The 22,657-nt window shown below is 40.5% G+C and overlaps 1 protein-coding gene across 1 annotated transcript in view; it reads left to right on the plus strand.

Annotated features, from left to right (window-relative positions):
* LOC139411624 (protocadherin-15-like) overlaps window positions 1–22,657 on the plus strand; it is a 269,777-nt gene that overhangs the window by 91,217 nt on the left and 155,903 nt on the right. The window contains exons 5-9 of the mRNA XM_071158218.1: window positions 7,560–7,720; window positions 8,598–8,753; window positions 11,916–12,035; window positions 12,202–12,312; window positions 15,641–15,811. Of these exons, the coding sequence (XP_071014319.1) occupies window positions 7,560–7,720; window positions 8,598–8,753; window positions 11,916–12,035; window positions 12,202–12,312; window positions 15,641–15,811 (719 nt within the window). The remainder of the gene's footprint in view (window positions 1–7,559; window positions 7,721–8,597; window positions 8,754–11,915; window positions 12,036–12,201; window positions 12,313–15,640; window positions 15,812–22,657) is intronic.

Here is a 22,657-nt window from a genome sequence, read left to right on the forward strand (position 1 = left end):
TCCCCTCTGGTGGTTGAACTTGGTAGGCTTCTTTGAAAGAGGAGCAGTCCACCACAAGGATGGCAGTTGATGTCCAGTTGGTGATCGCCGTTGCGGTCCCTTCTAGTGATGTAGGTTCCCTGGAAGCTGCAAAGTACCCCAGGGAGGGCCAGGGGAAGTCCTGGTTGGTGATCGCCGTTGCGGTCCCCACTCCCCCCTCTGGTGGTTTACCTTGGTAAGCTCCCTGGCAGCCGGGTATGCCGCCACAAGGATGGGCCATGGGTATCCGGATTTGGGGTCGCCGTTCCGGACCCGTCATCTGGTCGTCGTCCAGACTGGATGATCTGGGCAGTAATTTAGGCAGATGTTAACAACGCACACACACTCATGAAATATATATAATTACATTCATTCCCCACTGAGAGGCGTTGTGGCACTAAGTGATGGTTGTATGGGTCTTTGTTTATGGCTCTATCACTTCCTAAGTGTCAAAGAAACTGATCCGAAAAGGAATGAAAGCATAAACAAAAGATATACAAAATATAGTTCTCACACAAAAAAATCATCTAATTGGACTGTATTCTAAATACGTCCAATGTTCTGGCAAAATGACTATCATGGCATTGTCTCTAATGCCATATCTAGGGTTTTCCTACTTGGTGTGTTGCTTAGGCACTATCCTAAGTTGATAACGATATGATAAGTTTACAGCTGTAAGGCACTAGTTTTGCAGTCTACAGGGATGACCTATGGACTTCTGGGAAGACAACTGGTGAGTGCTTTAGAGTCAAAGGCCTAGAAGTAAATGTTCAACTTTATTTACTAAGGCTGGTATTTTGCTTGGACCCTTAAGTGGTCCTAGCATAAATCCTAATTGTATGTTCCGTTGTGTATGTGCATTTATGCTTAGACAAGCGTGCCTGTCAAGGGAAAAAAAGCAAGTTTTCTTGCAGATTACCACTTGTTCAGAATGAGTCTGACGTAGTCAGGTAATTTTCAGGTCAATGCCTGAAGGTCAGTCAGAATTGGTGTCGAGGGAGTCTGTAGTAGTTTTTACTACACGTCACTGTGTCTTCCACTATTGTAGTGGCGATAGGTATGAAGTCTATTTCACAGCAATATTATCCACGGAGGAGCTATCCTCACGACGGAAGTACTCTTTAAGTATTGGACCAGGTACGTGTTGTGATCGTGTTTAATGATTCTAATAATTTTCCTCCTAAATGGAGGATTCTATTTATTAGTGACATGTGTGTTAACCATTGGAAGAGTGCACTGGAGATTCCCTTCCACGTGTTGCACTCTGAGTGACTCCTATGTCGCTATTGTCAAGGGTAATTTGATTGGTTAGGTCTCTAACCTTCTTACTGATTGTAGCTAGACTGACTGTCGCTGGTATTGGTACTGGTGCTCAAAGGGACCAGTTATTCTACCGATTTATTCTGAAATATTATACTACCGGAACACATGATTGGAGCATTTTACTAGTTGTATTGTAGTTGAACCCACACATGGCAAGGAATGATTATTGTTGCCATTTGTTTTGGAGGTGGACAAGTCCACTGGAATTCCTTTACGATTAGTGTGGTACACCTCAGTACTATCTTAGATGTGTTCTAAGATAATCCCCGTCTAGGGGCCTGTTTTCTTGCTGAGACGGCCGCAGTGCTTGCGGAAGTGTCCGAAGGGCCAGAGAACGTAATCTCAACTACTGTATTGCACGACTGGGAAGTTGCTTATTCACAGAGACAGCTGGCTCGAAATCATGAAAAGAATGGTCAATCAGGTTGGCTGATTGAATGTGTCGAGATATCGTAATATCTCCTTGGATCGGATTCTGCCCCAAGAGGTTTTTAAACATCTTTTTCCCAAGGGGTGCTTTCGACAGATACCCCTCGTGAATGACTGCGTTGCAGCTAGCGTTAGGGGAAGACTGTGGTCAGTGGAGAAGGCACGGTGGCCTGTGACAATACCTGGTTGGTTTTCCAATCCATCAAACTGATCCATCAAGTCTGCTCCAAGTAGCACAGTTACAGTTTCGAGGCTGGTAACATACACAGGGTGGACGAGTGATACGTCCTTGAAGTGTAGTTTCAGCACGACTCTCAATGTGAGAGGCGAGGTAGTCTGAGTGACCCCTCGAAGTGTACTGTCGCCTCGTTCCACTTTTAACCAACGTTTAGTTGGTTTCAAAGCCTTTTTGAGATCATCAAACAATGTTTGAGAGATGAGTGATATTGTTGCACCCGAATCGATTAGCGCATGACAAGTTAAGGTATGGCCGTTTAGATTTGTGGTTAGTGGACATATTCCCCACAAAGTGGAGTGGTCGTTCGCAACGACGTGATGTGCCATTTCTGTTCAAGGTGGAAGCAGATGGACTTTTCTGATTTTGAGTGGGCTTCACTTTAACGAAGCGTTTGACCTTTTTCTTCGCAACCTTTGTATCAGAGTCTATAGACAAAGCCCGGGGTCTTGTTTCTTGATCAAGTGGGCCCTGGATAGGGTCTTGAATGAGAGCGGGAGAAATTAGAACTTTAACGTCCTTGCTATGGGTGTTAATTCCTGCGGACCTTGTGTACCAGTGTCCGGTAAATTCCCTGTCTAGTCCTTGTGACTTATCTTTTACCCTTTTCTCAAATCGTTCTCGCTTCAGTTCTTCCCGTAGTGGAACTGCTGGAGAACATTGGTCGGCGTTTTGATCGTCCTTCAACCCTTTGTTACCCTTGTGCTCTGACACTTTTTGTGGGTTGGGTGCAGGAACATAGCGAACAGGTCGATTGTAGCGGTAGTTATGTTGATGGCGACGTACTTTACAGTTATTTCGACCGCGGAGGTTATTGGAATCATGGTTTCGTGGTAGAAACTGTTGTTGTGCGTCATCTCTCAACGCTCCAATACCTGATAATGCACCCTCTAACTGGAGTTAGTGCTCCTGGTCAAACTTCAAAACCGAGTGGTCAGGGCTCTTAGCGTTGTGAACTTTTGATGCCTCAAAAGCTGCGCTTGCAAGCTCCCTGAGTTGAAAGATAGGCAAGCCAACGTGGACGGCAGGGCCCAAGTAGGTAATGAAGGTAGGATACATGTTCGACAGGAACATTTGTTTAATGTTGACGCCAGGGGTTCCCCTAGGGGAACGCCACCCCCCCGTTCAGCTCAAACCGTGGCGCATGGAACGCAAAAATATTCTTAGAAATATTTAACCTCCACACATTAACAAGTCCAATAGCTCAAATGAAAGATAAACACCTTGTTCATCTACCCAGCATGTCAGATTTTTTAAATGTTTTACGGCGAAAACACACCACATATTTATATTAGACCACCACCGAAACCAAGACAAGAGGCAGCCATTTTGTCCCAGAAAATATAAAATTATAAAAGCAGGATTAAAAAATAAATCATTCACTAACCTTTTGAAAATCTTCATCAGATGACAGTAATAGGACATGTTACACAGTACATTTTTTTTTTTTCAATAATATGCCATTTATATCCATAAATGTCCATTTACATTGAATTCATGTTCAGAAAATACTCAAAAATGTCCGCAGAAAATGTAGGTAGCGCCGCAAGATAACGTAAATAGACATCATAAACTTTGACTAAATATACATGTTCTACATATAGTTAGAAAGATACACTGCTTATTTATGCAATCGCTTTGTTACATTTATTTTTAACGTTACAGAAATCGCACACTATTCAATATTCTGAGACGGCGCTCAGATATAAGCTACATTTCTCCTTAATGTTGGAGTCAACAGAAACACAGATTTCAGCATAAATATTCCCTTACCTTCGATGGTCTTCGTTCAGAATGTTCTGGAAAGGTTCATACTTACCCAATACATCGTTTGGTTTCAAGTCTTGCGTCTTTGTATTAGCTACTGCTAATAACAGCAGCTGAAATGCACCCAAAATGTCCTCTGGTCCGGAAAAGTTGCGCATCAAAACTTCAAAATTACATATTATATGTCGACTAAACAGGTCAAACTAAGTGCAAAACCAAGCTTTAGGATGTTATAGACATACAAAACAATTTTCAATTCAACCGGTCATTGTTTGTCCTTCTTCTGAGTACTGGAACAAAGGAATGGCTGGGACCAATTCGCACCCTAACGCACAGGTTTTTTCTCGCGGCACTTACTCAAATCACTCCCATAGGGCCAATTCTCGCGGGATTTGAACGATTAAACGCTCTACAGAATGAGGACATCTAGTGGAAGACATAGAAAGTGTCCCCAGATCCATAAGTGGTTGGGAAGGGTGGGGGCGATGACGTCAAAGTTGCTCCAACTTTCATGACCACAAAACTAGTTTGGAAGAATGCCTGCCCTGTGAGTTCTGCTATACTTACAGACATAATTCCAATGGTTTTAGAAGCTTTAGAGTGTTTTCTATCCAATAATAATTATTATATGCATATATTCACAATTTTTTAATTTTTTTTTTTCAGTTTACTATGGGCACGCAATTGCTCCAAAGGGGGCAGTAGTCAGCCATATCTTTAACAAGTTAAAATGTAATAGGTCTTCCATGCCTGTTTCAGTGAGTAGGCCATTGTAAGCTGAACGAAGCCTATAATAGTAAGCTTGTGGGTGTTCGTTCCGAGCTTGTTTGACGGTGTTAGCCAGTGAGCTATCGTGTTTGCGAGTCTCGAAACCACTGAATTCTAATTTCAAAGCTGTGGCAAGTTTAGCGTAGTCATTTAGCACGTGTTGCTGTTGTAGACGAATGAACCTTGTCACGTGTCTATTCGACGTTCGCTTCAACAGGTAAACCCTGTCAGAAACCGTAGCATTCGGGTAGCCATCCAACGCGTCCTCTATGTCAGCTAGGAACGTCTCAGTATCGTTTGGCTGACCTGGAACGGGGTCAAAGGTGGGGAAATTCTTGATGAGTTTGTCAAAGTAGAGCGTGACCATTCTGGACTTCCTCCAGATGGTACCTAAGGGTGGTATTCTGCTGCATTGCAGAGTCCACTTGAGCGCTTAGACTACTGATTTTGGACACGTGAGTGTCACACTTGCTCCTTTCCGTCTCAAACTTATCTGTCATGGTTTGCAGATAGAGGTCTTGAGTACGGAGCAAGAGATTCAGTGATGATATTTCCTCTGCTTGCTTAGAAATCAATATTTCCATCTTCATCACCTGAGTTCTCTCATCATTCATTTGGTCAGCGACTTCAATGAGTTCTGCTGATTTGTCATCCAACTTTGTCATTGTGTTCATTAACTGATCGTCTTTGGTCTGCAGCGTTTTGAGTAGAACCGTGTTACTTTGAGTAACGTTCAACAAAACTGCATGCATGTTATCAAGTTGAGCGCTCCTGTTTGTAGATAACTCTTCAGATTTATCTAGTTTGGCGTGAACGTCATCGTATTTAGTTTTGGCTAAATCAAGTTGTTCCTGTAGCATATGATTTTCTTCCTGTAGAAGACAATTTTGTTAAAGAGCTTGTGCTTGTTCATCGTCATACGTTTTTGCAATTACATTTAATTGTTCAGTTTTCAAGCGCAGTTCCATAGCTAGCAGGTTCTCTCCCTCTGTCCCTTTATGTCTCCCATTACCTGCTTGTGCTTCAGCTGTGCACTGCGGTATTGGACAGATGCCAATCTTGGGTGGCAAGACATCAGGGCTAGACTGGAGAGAACCTTTACGAGGCCTGCGTCTGATGGTTGATTTTGGAAAGCGTTGTTGTCTGCTTTTCCACTAATGGCATAATTAGGGTTGGTATCGCTGCTGAGGTCAGAGATCAAACCATTTGCAGCCTCATAATGTGCAACCCCCTCTGATTGCTTGCACATTATTAGAACATTTTGAAAGAAAAAAATGTTATCCTAATTTTCCAAAGTTTGGTTTTGGAAAATATTGGGAGCTGCAAAGATGATTTTAATCAGATTGTACTGATTGATCAAATGTAATGAATAATCAAACCTGTATAGGCTATCTGGGAATTAAACTTTAAATTCACCTGGGAAGTTTGTTCATCTAGGTTACTATTGCAAAGTTTAAGGTGTCTCATTTAATTGGAAGAACCTAGAAAGGTATGTCCGACAATTTAAATAAATAAATTGAATGAGACGATAATACCCAAGCAATTGAGATTGCTGGATTATTTTAACGTGATCCACGTTTGGATTTCCAACACTTATTTTAAGAGATGTACTTGTGATTCTTCACTACCAGTGATGCTGAATGCTGAAATCAAACAGAAGTACAAAGGGCGGGCTTCCGTCGCACAACGCTGAAGAATTTAAACGGAACACAGGAAGTTGAGATGTGTCTGTTACTTGAACTCTATGAAGCATTTATTTAGGCTGCAATATGAGGTTCAGTTAACTTTAATGAACTTATCCTCTGCAGCAGAGGTAACTCTGGGTCTTCCTTTCCTGTGGTGATCCTCATTAGAGCCAGTTTCATCATAGGACTTGATAGTTTTTGCGACTGCACTTGAAGAAACTTTCGAAGTTCTTGATATTTTCAGTATTGACTGACCTTCATGTGTTAAAGTAATGATGGACTGTCATTTCTCTTTGCTTATTTGAGGTGTTCTTGCCATAATATGGACTTGGTCTTTTACCAAATAGGGCTATCTTCTGTGTATCAACCCTACCTTGTCACAACACAACTGATTGGCTCAAGCACATTAGGAAAGAGTAGGAAAGAAATTCCACAAATTAACTTTTAACAAGGCACACCTGTTAATTGAAAAGCATTCCAGGTGACTACCTCATGAAGCTGGTTGAGAGAATTCCACGAGTGTGCAAAGCTGTCATAAAGGCAAAGAGTGGCTACTTTGAAGAATCTCAAATATAAAATATATTTTGTTTTGTTTAACACTTTTTTGGTTACTTCATGATTTCTTGTGTTATTTCTTAGTTTTGATGTCTTTACTATTATTATACAATGTAGAAAATAGTACAAAATTAAGAAAAACCCTTGAATGAGAAGATGTCCAAACCTTTGACTGGTTTTGTAAATGCAAGCAGAGATTACTGCATATGTATTGCTACATTACTTCTGAGTATATGTATTTTGTCTTGCAATTTAAAAAAAAAAGGTGGCTCCACATTAACAAGGTCAGAAGGTTTTGTGGTGGAGTCATGGTACCCTAACAAGCATGCCAATCAAACAAGACACAATTGGTTGGTTTCCTACAGCCAATTCCAAGCCCAGAACTCAAAGGCTGTGTTTCTAGAGGCATCTGAGCAGAGAGAGAGAATGTCTGGCCAGTGCTTGAGTACTGCAGTGTCGGATTCTAATCATTCTAATCCTGATTCAAAAACAAGGATGAAAATCATCTAAAACTTAAGTGGCTCTTGAGGAACAGAATTTGGTCATGCCTGGGGTGAGCTATGATGTAGCTTTCTCCACAAAGGGATTCAGAAGTTTTGGAGAGTATGTGGACCCTGATAATTATGCTGCTGTGTAACTGTTAGTTGAGGCATAGTGCTTGCAACACCAGCGTTAATGGTTTGGTGTTTGCATGGGTGATAAATCTGTTAAATAAATTTAAGTTGCAATGGATAAAAGTGTTATGCTAAATTACAATATAACATACTTCTTCTGTGCAGGCACAGTTCTGGTGGAGAATATGCAGATCAACGGGAGAGCAGAGGACCCAGACAGGACCATCTCTCTGATCCTGCTTGACAACTATGCCTACTGGGTCATCCTGGATCCCCTCAGACAGAGACTGTTCCTCAACAGCACCGGACGTGTCCTGGACAGAGATGTGAGTATGGACCTGGGTTTGGATACTGTTGTTAGTAGAGGAAAAGGCTTTTACATTTAAAAAATTTTGCAAGCACAGGCACACTTGCCTACACACACACACATACACAGTTCCACTGATACTTAAATTGTATGCAAATACATTGTAAGCTCTCCAAAATGCATTGATATTCCAAAACCACACAATTATTTTATTATAATTATTTTTTTAAATTCATGATATTACAGATAGATTGTGGCTTCCATCAATGTAATTGCCTGGATAGTTTCCAATCCCCCATATACATATATTTTTGAATATGGTTTCCTTATTATTTTCCCCTAACCCTACTACCCCTGCCCTAATTGGAGTGAACTAATGGACAACACCACTTAGTCTTATTGATTTGAGAAAATAAGACAGGCCTGCTGCATGCTGGAAATGTTCATCAATGTTTAACTGTTTTTCACAACGAGAACAGTTTGGCCACTGTAAATACTGGTATCAAAACAAGTCCAAGAAAGCTTGAAGTGCTATACAGATCCCACTTTTGAGGCTCCTGGTTTGATTGCACTGCAATTTCCTCATTGTAAGGAAAAATCAGTTCTGTTGGATTGATTTGTAACCTCTGCCTCCTTGTCTTGGAGCCCATCCACCACTTCCCTGTTCAGAGTCTGTAAAATCCCAGGACACTGTGAGGTAGAAAAGCATTCTTTATGTGGCTGTGTTGGAAACATTTGGAACTAATCATCTACTGAGTGTGTTCGAGCAGTGTGCCAATGTATTTTTCAAAGATGATTGCATAATCATTGGTTTATTGAATTGGTTGAATTCTTGTATCTCTTTCTCTTGCTCTCACTTCTCTCTCTCACTCTCTCACTCTCTTTCTCACCCTCAGCCCCCTTCCTCTATCACTACAATCGTGGTGAAGGTCCAGTGCACTAGTGAGCTGGTTGGGACAGTGATTCTTCACGAGGTCCGGATTGTAGTCAGGGACAAAAACGACAACACACCTCGCTTTCAGCAGCCACGCTACTATGTGGCCGTCAACGAGGTGAGCGAGAGGGAGAGAGAGTTACTACAACAATTGTTGCTTTTTGCTTTAGTGAGCATATCTATCTCCCCCGGGTAAGTAATTCAGCCTGACATGACCCTTCCCACAGAGGTCAGCAAAGCCCAGAGGCCTTACAGACAGTGACTCCTATACAGATTACTGTTGAAGCAATTATGTAGTACATTAATGCTTCATTCTTTCAATTACAAAGAAAGGTCAAGGTTTGGTCATCATTGAAATTAAGGACCTACCTAGTTAAAGAGTCAAAGCTTTGTTGATGTAGGCACAGTGGAATAGAGTGTAGACTAGGCTACTCTGCACTAACAGGAGTATTTTGCACTTGGTTCCCCATCTTATTTTTCTCTGTTTTTTTTCTCTGTTACGCCTTCTGCATGGAGACAGAGTAAAACATGACAACAGCTATTCTACGCATATTAGGCAGCAGCTTCCGAGGATAACAAAACAATAGCAGGTCCTTAGATCTCCTGGATATCTGTTCTTCCTCTATTGCATGAAATTGCTCTGACGCATGGACGGTATCACGCTAGTTATGCGTTCCCAGTGAATCATGGGGTTCCTGTCTGTGTTCTCTGCGTGATATAGATGTCACCATACTCCCTATCTAACCCAGAGAGCTCAACGATGCTAGTGTGTGCATGTTTTATTTACAACAAAGTGATAGCTGCATGAGTCAGTACTCTCCCTACCAGTCCATACAGAGAGCACAGTGGAATATCACATTTTATCCAACGGGTGGGTCTAATGCTGAATGGCTAAATCCGCAGTTCCAGCCGGTGTCTATTCTACAAATTACCACCGGCTAAATCTACAATGCCTATTTACTCTGTTCCATCTGACTGCGTAATCAACTATCTCATCAACCCAGCCAGGCAATTTATAATCTTGATCTCCACTATAAAAAGCATTTAGATGTTATCTCACATTTCTTTTAGACTAACATTTAGTTTTCAACAGCAGAAATTTGTATAAACCTTGCTGTCTGTCTCTCCAACTTTTGCAACATTGTTTCAGTATTCAAATTCGATCTCCAACTGTCGCAAAGTAATGAACGTGTTGGGGATCAGGATGAGACAGACAGGCAGGCAGCTTTTCTCAGCCAATTCAAATCAAGAATCAGCATAATTTTTTATGGATTTATACAAAAAAATGTCAATAGAAAACAGATAAAATGCAGCTAGTTTGCAGTCTCTCCAGCTTCAGTTTGAAGTGATTATGTTAGTTGTGTTGTTGGCGAGCTCCTGTGAACAACCGTGTTCTGACGAGAGAGCACAATTTCTATGCCAGGTGAAATCGCACATCATTAACTCATTAGTTCACAGCTTAAACAAATGCAAATGTAACTACATTTGCACTGTTTGGCGTGACTGTAAGTTAGACGTAGTTGGCTAGCTAGCAAGCAAGGGATAAGAACATTGCCAGTCAGTATGGCAATGGAACATTTAGAACGGACGACTGGGTCGCATCCATAGATACAGAACAAAAAGACTGAACAACTGGGTCGTGTCTCTGGCAACCGAACCAATAGAACAAACAACCAGCCAGCTTTGATAGCAACCCTAGATTTGTGTCGGGACTATATATTGTGGAAGGATGAAATAGTATGAATAAATTCCTCAAAATAATGTTTTTAATGAAAATATGTAAATCATTATTTGAATATGTTGTTAACCCGTTGTATAAAAGTTACAATTCCCCCGAAGATGTTTTTGTTGGTACAGTTAACAATACCCATATTATGTCATGTTTCATGTTTTGTGTGGACCCCAGGAAGAGTAGTTGCTGCTTTTGCAACAGCTAATGGGGATCCTAATAAAATACCAAATACCAAAATACCTGTGCCAATATATCCTCCAACACCGGATTCTCTTAAATATTTTGTATTAGGCATCAATGTGTTTAGAATGATATAATATGTTTAATCAAAAACAGCCAGTGATATCTACACCTACAGCGAATTGACTTTTGGCTGCAATTTGCAGTATAACTTTTTTTTTTTTTTTTATTTTACCACAAACTGTTATCTACCTACAGTATGCTTGAATGAAATGTACATTTTGACCAAAACGTCTGCAGAAATGAACAAACAAGCTAATTATGTGGATACAGAATGTGCATACACATTTGATGATTGATTTTAATCTCCTACATTTGCTGATATAGCTCTCTGAAATTACCATGGTTCTCATCCATCATATCTCGCAGCTGTCAGAGGAAATACATTTAATTTACTGTTGAGTGTCACTATCAAATACACTAGTTATTTCTCTGATTCTCTTTTCCAAAATGTCATCACATTAATGACACTGGACATGTCTTATTATTTCAGAAAGCTTTTGATATGAACAGATATCAGATCTTAATTTGAGACAGTTTGCTATTGCTGGAAAATAATCCTGCAGCAACAGGAAATATTAACTATTATGTGGATTAAAATAATGGACATTTTTGTAGAGGTTGATACATTTTTTGTTTGGGAAAATCAAGTCTGAAATGTTAAAGTGGAAATTACAAACTTTAGAAGACTTTTTAAACATCAAATTCACTAAAAATGTGCAAATTCTCAGCAAAAAAAGTGAACAAATTAAGATATATAAGACGCCTGTATCGAGAGCCTCCGAGTCAGACAACCATGACTTTTGTCTCCTTTGTTGACACTTCCTATGTTCTTCACTCTAAGTTCCTGTCAGTGTGTATTATCCCAGGAAACATTACTCCCTGAAAAGTGTTCTGAATCAGACTCCACTGCTGTCAAACCTCTCCTGAACTGAGCTCAACTCCCCTCGGGCCCACAGGTGCTCTAGAACACAGCTCTCTGGAGGCCCCTCTCTCTGCAGCATCTCTCTGAGAGGTTGTTATGGCTGTCAATGGGGTGCTGAGGCCCCCAGAGAAATGCTCTTCCACGGCTGCCGACGAAAACATTTTCAGTTCAAATGAGTGTATTCATTCACTCTTCCTAACAACAAAGGTCTCCACTTCTTGCACTTCTGTCAGTATTTGGCCACCTTCCATAGAAGACACTGTGTTCCTGCGATCTTGGGAGGGGTCAGTAATATCAGTGAAATGTAAAATATAGAGTTGGTACAATGTCCAGACAGAGGGACATGCCTGTTGATAGTATTCTGTCTCTATCTCTGCCTCCAGCTCACTCCTGCCGGGACCACCATATTCACAGGCTTCAGTGGAGACAATGGGGCCACAGACATCGATGACGGGCCCAACGGACAGATAGAATATGGCATCCAGTACAACCCCAATGACCCAGTACGTGGATGTAATGATTACTGACTGCAGATTTTGACTTACTGAAGCTATACGACAATGGGACAGCGGAACAATGTCTGTTGACAGTGAAACCTATGACTGAACACTGCCTGTCTGTCTCTCTCTCTTTCTCTCGCCCTCTCTGTCTCTCTTTTTTCTTTCTCAGGTGTCTAATACAACTGTGGTTGTAGGGAATACTCTCTCTGGAAACATTGTTCTGGCTGAGAGACTAAACTACGAAGAGAAAACACGCTACCTGGTCATTGTTAAAGCCAATGTGAGACACTGTTTGTTTGTTTGTTTGTTTGTTTGTGTGCTCCAGAAGTGTGTGCATACGCATGTGTGTTTGTGCATATTAAATATTAATGAACGATATGTTTTACTTGGTGTCATGGTAGTGAATTGACAGTGAGAGTTTTTGAATGTTTAGGACTTGAGGGTCCATGGATCTGTTTGTTTTCTACTCTGGCTAAGAGAATGGATTGGCGTTTTGTAAGGTTTTGGACTGAATGGTTGGTTTAGGGACTTGTTTTGTTTAAAGTGTTAATTGCTGATGTTTAGAATATAGGATCAATTGCTGATTGTTACGTTGTTTGGTTTATGCCTCATTAAGTTTGCCATTGCCAGATAAACCAAAACCTTCCTACAATGAACAAAAATATTAAAGCAACATGCAACAATTTCTAAGATTTTACTGAATTACAATTCATACAGTGGCTTGCGAAAGTACCCCCCCCCCCCCCCCCCCCCCTAGCTTTTTTCCTATTTTGATTTTTTGGGGGGTTTGTATCATTTGATTTACACAAAATTTACACAACATTTGAAGATGCAAAATATATTTTTTAGTGAAACAAACAGGAAATAAGACCAAAGAGAACCTGAAAACCTGAAAACTTCCCCACACACACACACAAAAAAAAAATCACTACTTTGTAGAGCCACCTTTTGCAGAATTTACAGCGTCAAGTCTCTTGGGGTATGTCTCTATGAGCTTGGCACATATAGCCACTGGGATTTTTGCCCTGGGATTTTTGCCCATTCGGCAAAAATGCTCCAGCTCCTTCAAGTTGGATGGGTTCCGCTGGTGTACAGCAATCTTTAAGTCATTCCACAGATTCTCAATTGGATTGAGGTCTGGGCTTTGACTAGGCCATTCCAAGACATATAAATGTTTCCCCTTAAAACACTCGAGTGTTGCTTTAGCAGTATGCTTAGGGTCATTGTCCTGCTGGAAGGTGAACCTCCGTCCCAGTTTTGAATCTCTGGAAGACTGAAACAGGTTTCCCTCAAGAATTTCCCTGTATTTACCGGCATCCACCATTCTTTCAATTCTGACCAGTTTCCCAGTCCCTGCCAATGAAAAACATCCCCACACATGATGCTGCCACCACCATGCTTCACTGTGGGGATGGTGTTCTCGGGTGATGAGAGGTGTTTGGTTTGTGCCAGACATAGCGTTTTCCTTGATGGCTAAAAAGGCTACGGTATAGTCCCATCTGACCAGAGTACCTTCTTCCATATGGTTTGGCAAACAATACATTTTCTTTAAGCAATGGCTTTTTCTGGCCACTCTTCCGTAAAGCCCAGCTCTGTGGAGTGTACGGCTTAAAGTGGTCCTATGGACAGATACTCCAATCTCCACTGTGGAGTTTAGCAACTCCTTCAGGGTTATCTTTGGTCTCTTTGTTGCCTCTCTGATTAATGTCCTCCTTGCCTGATCCGTGAGTTTTGGTGGGCGGCCCTCTCTTGGCAGGTTTCTTGAGTTGCCGTCTTTTATAATGGATTTAATGGTGCTCCGTGGGATGTTCAACGTTTCTGATATTTTTTTATAACCCAACCCTGATCTGTACTTCTCCACAACTTTGTCCCTGACCTGTTTGGAGAGCTCCTTGGTCTTCATGGTGCCACTTGCTTGGTGGTGCCCCTTGTTTTGGGGTGTTGCAGACTCTGGGGCCTTTCAGAACAGGTGTATATATACTGAGATCATGTGACACTTAGATTGCCCACAGGTGGACTTTGTTTAACTACTTATGTGACTTCTGTAGGTAATTGGTTGCACCATATCTTATTTAGGAGCTTAAAATATAGGTTGTAATGAACAGAATAGGTAAAACGCCAAAGGGGATGAATACTTTTGCAAGGCACTGTATGAGGAAATCAGTCGATTGAAATCAATTAATTAGGCCCTATTTTATGGATTTCACATGACTGGGAATACAGATATCCATCTGTTAGTCACAGATATCTTCAAGAAAAAGTAGGGGTGTGGAAAACCAGTCAGTATCTGATGTGACCACCATTTGCCTTATGCAGTGCAACACATCTCCTTCGCATAGAGTTGATCAGCCAGTTGTGGCCTGTGGAATGTTATTCCACTCCTCTTCAATGGCTTCAGTGGCATTGTGTTGTGTGACGAAACTGCACATTTTAGAGAGGCCTTTTATTGTCCCCAACACAAGGTGCACTTGTGTAATGATCATGTTATTTAATCAGCTTCTTGATATGCCACACTTGTCAGGTAGATAGATTATCTTGGCAAATGAGAAATGCTCACTAACAGGGATGTGAACAAATTTGTGCATAACATTTGAGATAAATACGCTTTTTGTAAGTATTTCTGGGATCTTTTGTTTCAGCTCATGAAACATGGGATCAACACTTGTTGCATTTAAATTTTTTGTTCTGTGCAGTTACTATTTGTTGTTACTGAAATTAAAATGTACATAATTGGAAGGAAAGATAGCAGCTGTTGCAGATTACACATTTACAATTAAAGTGCAAAGCTTTTTACAAAGCCTCTATACGCTTTGATTGTTCGACTGTTTTTAAGTCTTTGCTTGACTGACATGGTGTTCTAATCCTAGAATAAAAGCAGCACAGTGATCATTGATTTGTTGTGGTTATGTAGAAATTTGTGTTCTGGATTATGAAAGGATGGAGACAGCTCCTCATCAAGGGACGATTGTTTATTCCTTAACAAGAAACAAATCCACAAACAATCAACTTTCAAATAGCCTACAAGTTACATAGCCCATAATTACTTTTAGTCCAGAACGACCTAACTGAAAGGTCGGTCCCTTTTTCCTGTTTCCATTACTATTTATTTCCAAATTTGCATAACGACTCCAGGCTCTCTTTGGAGCTCCGTCAGGTAACTGTTCGTAGGCTAACAGCCTAACATATCAGGATTTATTTAATTAGAACTTTAATAAGAGGAAGGGCAGTGGCTCCCAGACTCCCAGCAGGCCACATTAGATATTGAAAATCAAGTGGCTCTAATGAGACTGGTTTAAATGCTTAGGGTTTTAATAAATGCATTTTTATAAAAGATGTAGTGTGGCCTTGCTTATTACTTCTGGTCATTAGCCGTGAAGAGTCCCTGACAAGGATTATGAATCAGGCACTGTAATGCTACAGAATTATATTTTAAGTAGAGCGATGGTACATGAATATATATTTCTCAACCCATTATGCTCACTAAGATTACAAAGTTGATCATGGAATTGAAAAGAGAAATTGGTCTCCTTTGATTGATTTTGATGATATTTCAATGTGTTATTCATTAATAGCTTTGGTAAGTAACCATGTTGACTTGCATCCTACAGGACCGTGCCCCGTACGATGCCAATAGGCGGACCGCTACGACCACATTGACAATAGATGTTCTGGATGGAGATGACCTGGGCCCCATGTTCCTGCCCTGTGTCCTGGTCAACAACACCCACGACTGCAACCCAGTCACCTACCGAGTCACCATACCAGAATTCACCAAACCGGTACAAAACACACTGTGTGTGTGTATGTTTTTGGTTTTGCTATCCTGGGTACCAGAAGTCCTCACAAGGATAGTAAAACAAGAAGTCCTCACAACAATAGTAAAACAAGGACATTTGACCAATTCCCACAAGGTAAAAGGCTATTTTATGCTCAGGGGTAATGTTTAGGGTTAGGTTAGTGGGGGTATGGGAGGAGGATTAGGCTTTGTGCGTGTGTAAGCGAACAGGTAGTGAGTGAGTGAGTGAGTATCAGGCAGGTGATGATCTGACAAGTGTGTATATCATAAGTCACAGCGCTATACTGGCACAGACCAGCACCACACTGGCAGAACAGCATGGCAGGAGAGTGTGGAAGTAAATGCCACATCTGCAGTGTTTGAAGTGTGAGCGTGTTCCTCACGCACACTAATCCTTGCTGTTTTGTCTCAGCATGGTCATTTAAAAGCATTTTCTGGTCTGGTGGAACAGCAATTACAGCTGAAGTTTCAGTTAGCTTCAGACTAAAAACACCAGCTGAATTCTGATCAAAAAGCGATAGAGATTGATATAGCTTTGGTAGGAAATGTAGAGCAGAAAGAGATGGAGAGAGGGGTGGGGGGAGTCAGACTGAGGGAAAGAGAGGGGGGGGGGGGGTGCTGTGGACGTGACATCTCTCACAGGATGTCAGAAATAAGAGGGAGAGAGAGAAGAGGAAGAGGCCTTTATGAGTGCTGGGAGGTAGTGACCAACTACAGTGTCAAACTGAGATTGGAGTTGCAGAACGTGACAGTCCCATGTGTTTTTTGACAATGTGTCTTCTCTGCTCACCCTGTGTCACTTGGTCCCTGAGGGAGTTAGAGAGAAAGACTTAAAAATATGGTGATAGTGACTGAGAAAGAGAGAAGGAGAGGAGATGGACAGTGACCTAAATAGTTAGAGACATGGATAAAGAGAGAGAAATAGAGAGTCATTGTGAATCCAGTTGTTGGCTGAGAGGAGTCAGTGTGATTTATAATTAATGATAAAAGGTTTGCAGACTGCTAAGTATGCAGGGCCGGGGAGCTGTGTGAATTTCTACAGTACAGTACCCAAAGCTCAGCTTTCTCATCAGTGGAAGAAATGTTGGAAGCTAGAGAGCAGGATGGAAAAGTCTATCTCTTTCTCTCTCTGTCACTTTCTCTATATCTTGTTCTCTATCTTGCTTTCTATCTCTCTCGCTCTATTGCTCTCGCTTACTCTCTCTTTCTGTCTCTCTTTCTATCTCTCTCGCTCTGTCTAATTGTATCCCCTAAAAGCTTCACTTCAAGTACTGTATTTTCAAGGTAACTAATTTAGCCAACATCTGAATGTTTCATATTTCCCCAGGCATATAACAATGCCTAGTCTAACATTCTTGTGGCTAAACCTCCTAGGCATATAGTGCCTAGGCTAACATTCTGGTGGCTAAACCTCCTAGGCATATAGTGCATAGTCTTAACATGCTGGTGGCTAAACCTCATAGGCATACAGTGCATAGTCTTAACCTTCTGATGGCTAAACCCCCTATGGGCTACAAATTATAGGTCTATGACCGGTCGTACACACAGTAGGCCTACTGAATAAATCCAGGCTTTCTAGGTTTCCCATCATTTATATTCCACCTCCAACCCCAACATGACAGAATGAGTGATGTCAGGTGTAGGAACTTGCCTACCTTGTTTTGTGCCAGGTCCTGTTCCACTGATTCAGACTCTTTAGTTTTGACTACACATCTTGGTGAATCCAGCCAATAACGGCAATAGTTAGGTTCTAAATTCCGGCTCAGTAATCCAGATGGATACCCAAAGAAAGCTCTAGCTAGATGTATTCACCACACTAGGTTATGCAGCAGTGAGAGCAGATACAGAGTCACAACATATATTTATAACCTCCAACTAGGCCTCCCTTCCCAAACAGACCCCCCTTCTGTGTCTAGGATGAACGATCAATCTCTGTGGCTGGGCAGATGGTGTTATCATCCCAGCTTGAGTCCGGTACTCCTTCACGCCTCTCAAAGGTCTTCTTATCAGTCAAGTTAGGGAGTATTATTCCACACATTATTCCACATTCCACATTATTCCAGTCCACTACAGTCCACAACCTAATTATCCTTCTCATACACAAAGAACACTTATTTCTATTTTTAAGAATAAGCTATGTATTCATACTAAGATAATATATTGATATAAAACATTAATAGTATATAATGATACTGTATATTAAGAGGATATGTATCCTCCAAAGCTATCTATCTATTCTGGGCAGTTGAACCAGTGCGCAGACTCTGAGTACAACGCTTGTCAATGGTTTACAGTTTATTACCAGAGTAAAATGGACAGTGTTCACCAGCAAAGCACCCCCACACCATCACACTTCCTCCTCCATGCTTCAAGGTGGGAACCACACATGCAGAGATCATCCATTCACCTGTCTCACAAAGACATGGTGGTTGTAACCAAAAATCTCCAATTTGGACTCATCAGACCAAATGACAGATTTCCAATCCCTACCTTGTCATACATTTTTAACAAGGCACACCTGTTAATTGAAATGCATTCCAGGTGATTACCTCATATAGCTGGTTGAGAAAATGCTAAGAATGTGCAAAGCTGTCATCAAGTCAAAGGGTGGCTACTTTGAAGAATTTAAAATATGAAATATATTTTCATTTGTTTAACACTTTTGTGGTTACTACATGCTTCCTTGTGTTATTTCATAGTTTTGATGTCTTCACTATTATTCTACAATGTATAAAATAGTAAAAAATAAAGAACAACCATGGAATGAGTAGGTGTGACCAAACTTTTGACTGGTCCTGTATAGCTATAGATATATTAATGAATAGCTTACTAACATTAGTAAATATAAGATAAAATATTAATAAATGTTTAAAATGCAATTGACAATATTTTATCAATTCTTTATGACCAGGGGTTATTATAAAATGTTACCGAATTTGTTTTGCAGAGTTTGTTCAGCCTTCCTAGATTGCAAGGCTATATTATCAGCTTTTTTTCTGGTAGTTGCTTGGAAAACTGTACCTGCTGCAGTAAACCCATTGTGTTACTACAGTGCTTTCAGAAAGTATTACAAAGTGGGATTCAAATTGATTTAACCTCTCTGATCTACCCATCCCGGATCCGGGATCGTGAATACAGACTCAAGCTCATTACCATTACGCAACGTTAACTATTCATGAAAATCGCAAATGAAATTAAATAAATATGCTAGCTCTCAAGCTTAGCCTTTTGTTAACAACACTGTCATCTCAGATTTTCAAAATATGCTTCTCAACCATAGGAAAACAATAATTTGTGTAACAGTAGCTAGCTAGCGTAGCATTTAGCGTTAGCATTATCGTTAGCATTTAGCAGGCAACACTTTCACAAAAACCAGAAAAGCATTCAAATAAAATAATTTACCTTTGAAGAACTTCAGATGTTTTCAATGAGGAGACTGTTAGATAGCAAATGTTCAGTTTTTCCTGAAATATTATTTGTTTAGGAGAAATCGCTCCATTCGGTGCGTCACGTTTGGCTACCAAAAAAACCTGTATCCAGGAGTGTATTTATCCCGGCAAGCTCATTAGCATAACGCAACGTTAACTATTCATGAAAATCGTAAGTGAAATGAAATAAATATGCTAGCTCTCAAGCTTAGCCTTTTGTTAACAACACTGTCATCTCAGATTTTCAAAATATGCTTCTCAACCATAGGAACACAATCATTTGTGTAACAGTAGCTAGCTAGCATAGCATTTAGCGTTACCATTATTGTTAGCATTTAGCAGGCAACACTTTCACAAAAACCAGAAAAGCATTCAAATAAAATAATTTACCGTTGAAGAACTTCAGATGTTTTCAATGAGGAGACTGTTAGATAGCAAATGTTCAGTTTTTCCTGAAAGATTATTTGTTTAGTAGAAATCGCTCCGTTTGGTGCGTCACGTTTGGCTACCAAAACAAAACGAAAATCCAGTCATCCAGTCAATTACGCCAAACTTTTTTCCAAATTAACTCCATAATATCGACTGAAACATGGCAAACGTTGTTAAGAACCAATCCTCAAGGTGTTTTTCACATATCTCTTCGATGATATATCCTTCGTGGAAGTGTGCGTTCCGTTCTGAATCCCAGGACAAAATGACCGCAACTGGAGATTACGCACGAATTTAGACAAAGGCCACCGGGCGGACCCCTGGAAAATGTAGTCTCTTATGGCCAATCTTCCAATGATATGCCTACAAATACGTCACAATGCTGCAGACATCTTGAAGAAACCACAGAAAGCAGATGGTCGTTCCTGCTGCATTCACAGCCATATAAGGAGACATTTGAAAACAGAGCTTCAGAGATTCTGCTCATTTCCTGTTTGACGTTTCATCTTTGTTTCGCCTGTAGAATGAGTTATGTGGCACTCACAGATAATATCTTTGCAGTTTTGGAAACGTTAGACTGTGTTCTTTCCAAAGCTGTCAATTCTATGCATAGTCGAGCATCTTTTCGTGACAAAATATTGCGCTTAAAACGGGCACGTTTTTTTATCCAATAATGAAATAGCGCCCCTATAGGCTTAACATACTTTTTTTTGTACACAAAATAGTATGTAATGACATAGTGGACATTTATGAAAAATAAAACAATACATGTTAGTCAATACATGTTAGAATCACCTTTGGCAACAATTACAGCTGTGAGTCGTTCTGGGTAAGTCTCTAAGAGCTTTGCACACCTGGATTGTACAATATTTGCACATTATTCTTTTTTAAATGATTCAAGCTCTGTCAAGTTGGTTGTTGATCATTGCTAGACAGCCATTTCCAGGTCTTGTAATAGGTTTTCAAGTCGATTTAAGTCAAAACTGTAACTAGGCCACTCAGGAACATTCAATGTCGTCTTGGTAAGCAACTCCAGTGTAAATTTGTCCCTGTGTTTTAGGTTATTGTCGTGCTGAAAGGTGCATTTGTCTCATAATGTCTGTTGGAAAGCAGACTGAGCCATGTTTTCCTCAGGAAATGTTTCTGTGCTTAGCTCTATTCCGTTTATTTTTATCAAAGAAACTCCCTGGTCCATGCTGATGACAAGCATACCCATAACATGATCCAGCCACCACCATTATTTAAAATATGAAGAGTGTTAATCAGTAATGTGTTGTGTTGGATTTGCCCCAAACATAAAGCTTTGTATTCAGGAATTAATGCTAATTTCTTTGCCACGTTGTTTGCTGTTTTACTTTAGTGCCTTAATGCAAACAGGATGCATGTTTTGAAATATGTTTATCCTGTACAGGCTTCCTTCATTACACTCTATCATGTAGGTTAGTGTTGTGGAATAACGACAATGTTGTTGATCCATCCTCAGTTTTCTCCTATCACTGCTATTAAGCTCTTTAACAGTTCTAAAGTCACCATTGGCATCATGGTGAAATCCTTGAGCGGTTTCCTTCCTCTCTGGCAACTGATTTAGGAAGGACACCTGTATCTTTGTAGTGACTGGGTGTATTGATACATCATCCAAAGTGTAATTAACAACTTCACCATGCTTAAAGGGATATTTCATGTTTTGTTTTTACTTTTTCCCATCTGCCCTTCATTTGCGAGGCATTGCTCTACTAAGGGACCTTTACAGATAATTGTGTGTGGTGTACAGAGATGACGTAGTCATATCGAAACTCATGTTAAACACTATTATAGCACACACAGATAATAATGCAATTAGTATCTGAGTTTAATCACATTATTATTCCTGAACTTATTTAGGCTTGCCATAACAACGGGGTTGAATACTTATTGACATTTCAGCTTTTCATTTTTTATTAATTTGTAAACATTTCTAAAAAATATAATTCTACTTTGACATTATGTGGTATTGTGTGTAGGCCAGTGACCCAAAATTCTCAATTGAATCCATTTTGAATTCAGGCTGTAACACAACAAAATGTGGAAAAGGGTGTGAATACTTTCTAAAGGCACTGCAAATTCATATGCTGTATGGTGAGGCTTTTCTCTGAATGAATAATTGATGAGTGTATTGTATGTAATTATAGAGGCTAGACACACCTTATTGAGTTGATATGTATTTATTTGCTCCCTTAGGGTTATTAGCTATCTGCTCTGGAGTCCTCACGAGAATGGCTGCTGGAGGAGTATTATAGCTAATCATCATTGTGCAGAGCTAGAGGGATTTGATTTAGCGCACCTCCATACATTGTAAAAGTGTGTGTGTGTGTGTGTGTGTGTGTGTGTGTGTGTGTGTGTGTGTGTGTGTGTGTGTGTGTGTGTGTGTGTGTGTGTGTGTGTGTGTGTGTGTGTGTGTGTGTGTGCGTGTGTGCGTGCGTGCGTGCGTGTGGGGGAATAAGGATTACAGTGGACCCTGGGATATAAATACTTTCCCCAAGGGAGGGATTCTGCCAGAGCTGTTGGTTAGCCATGTGCCTTCCTGTGCTTGGGAAGTACAACGCAAACCGCTAAGCACACATCCACTTACTGTATTAGCCATATGTGGGTACACTAGGGAAATGCAGAGCAAGCTAATTAGTGCTAAGGGTGTCTATTAGCAATGAGTGTGCGTGAATAAGAGAAGTAGCCTAGCCTACAGCACAACAAACAGATTAGCTGTGATGTATGGTACTATTATGCATGTTGGTGAGAATTCTGAGGAAGAAGAAACTTAAAGCTGTTTAATTAGATTGTTAGCCTATTGTGTTAACAGTAGTGTACTGTGTGAATGGGGACTGAATCTAACAAAGCCATAATACTGATATATTGTTTATGATATTTCATATTGAACATTTATTTGCATTTTGTCACGTTTCCCTTGTTCGCAAAAGGCTTAACGGTGTAATGGGGAT

Source organism: Oncorhynchus clarkii, chromosome 1 (genome assembly GCF_045791955.1).
Source record: "Oncorhynchus clarkii lewisi isolate Uvic-CL-2024 chromosome 1, UVic_Ocla_1.0, whole genome shotgun sequence".
NCBI classification, from domain to species: Eukaryota; Metazoa; Chordata; class Actinopteri; order Salmoniformes; family Salmonidae; genus Oncorhynchus; species Oncorhynchus clarkii.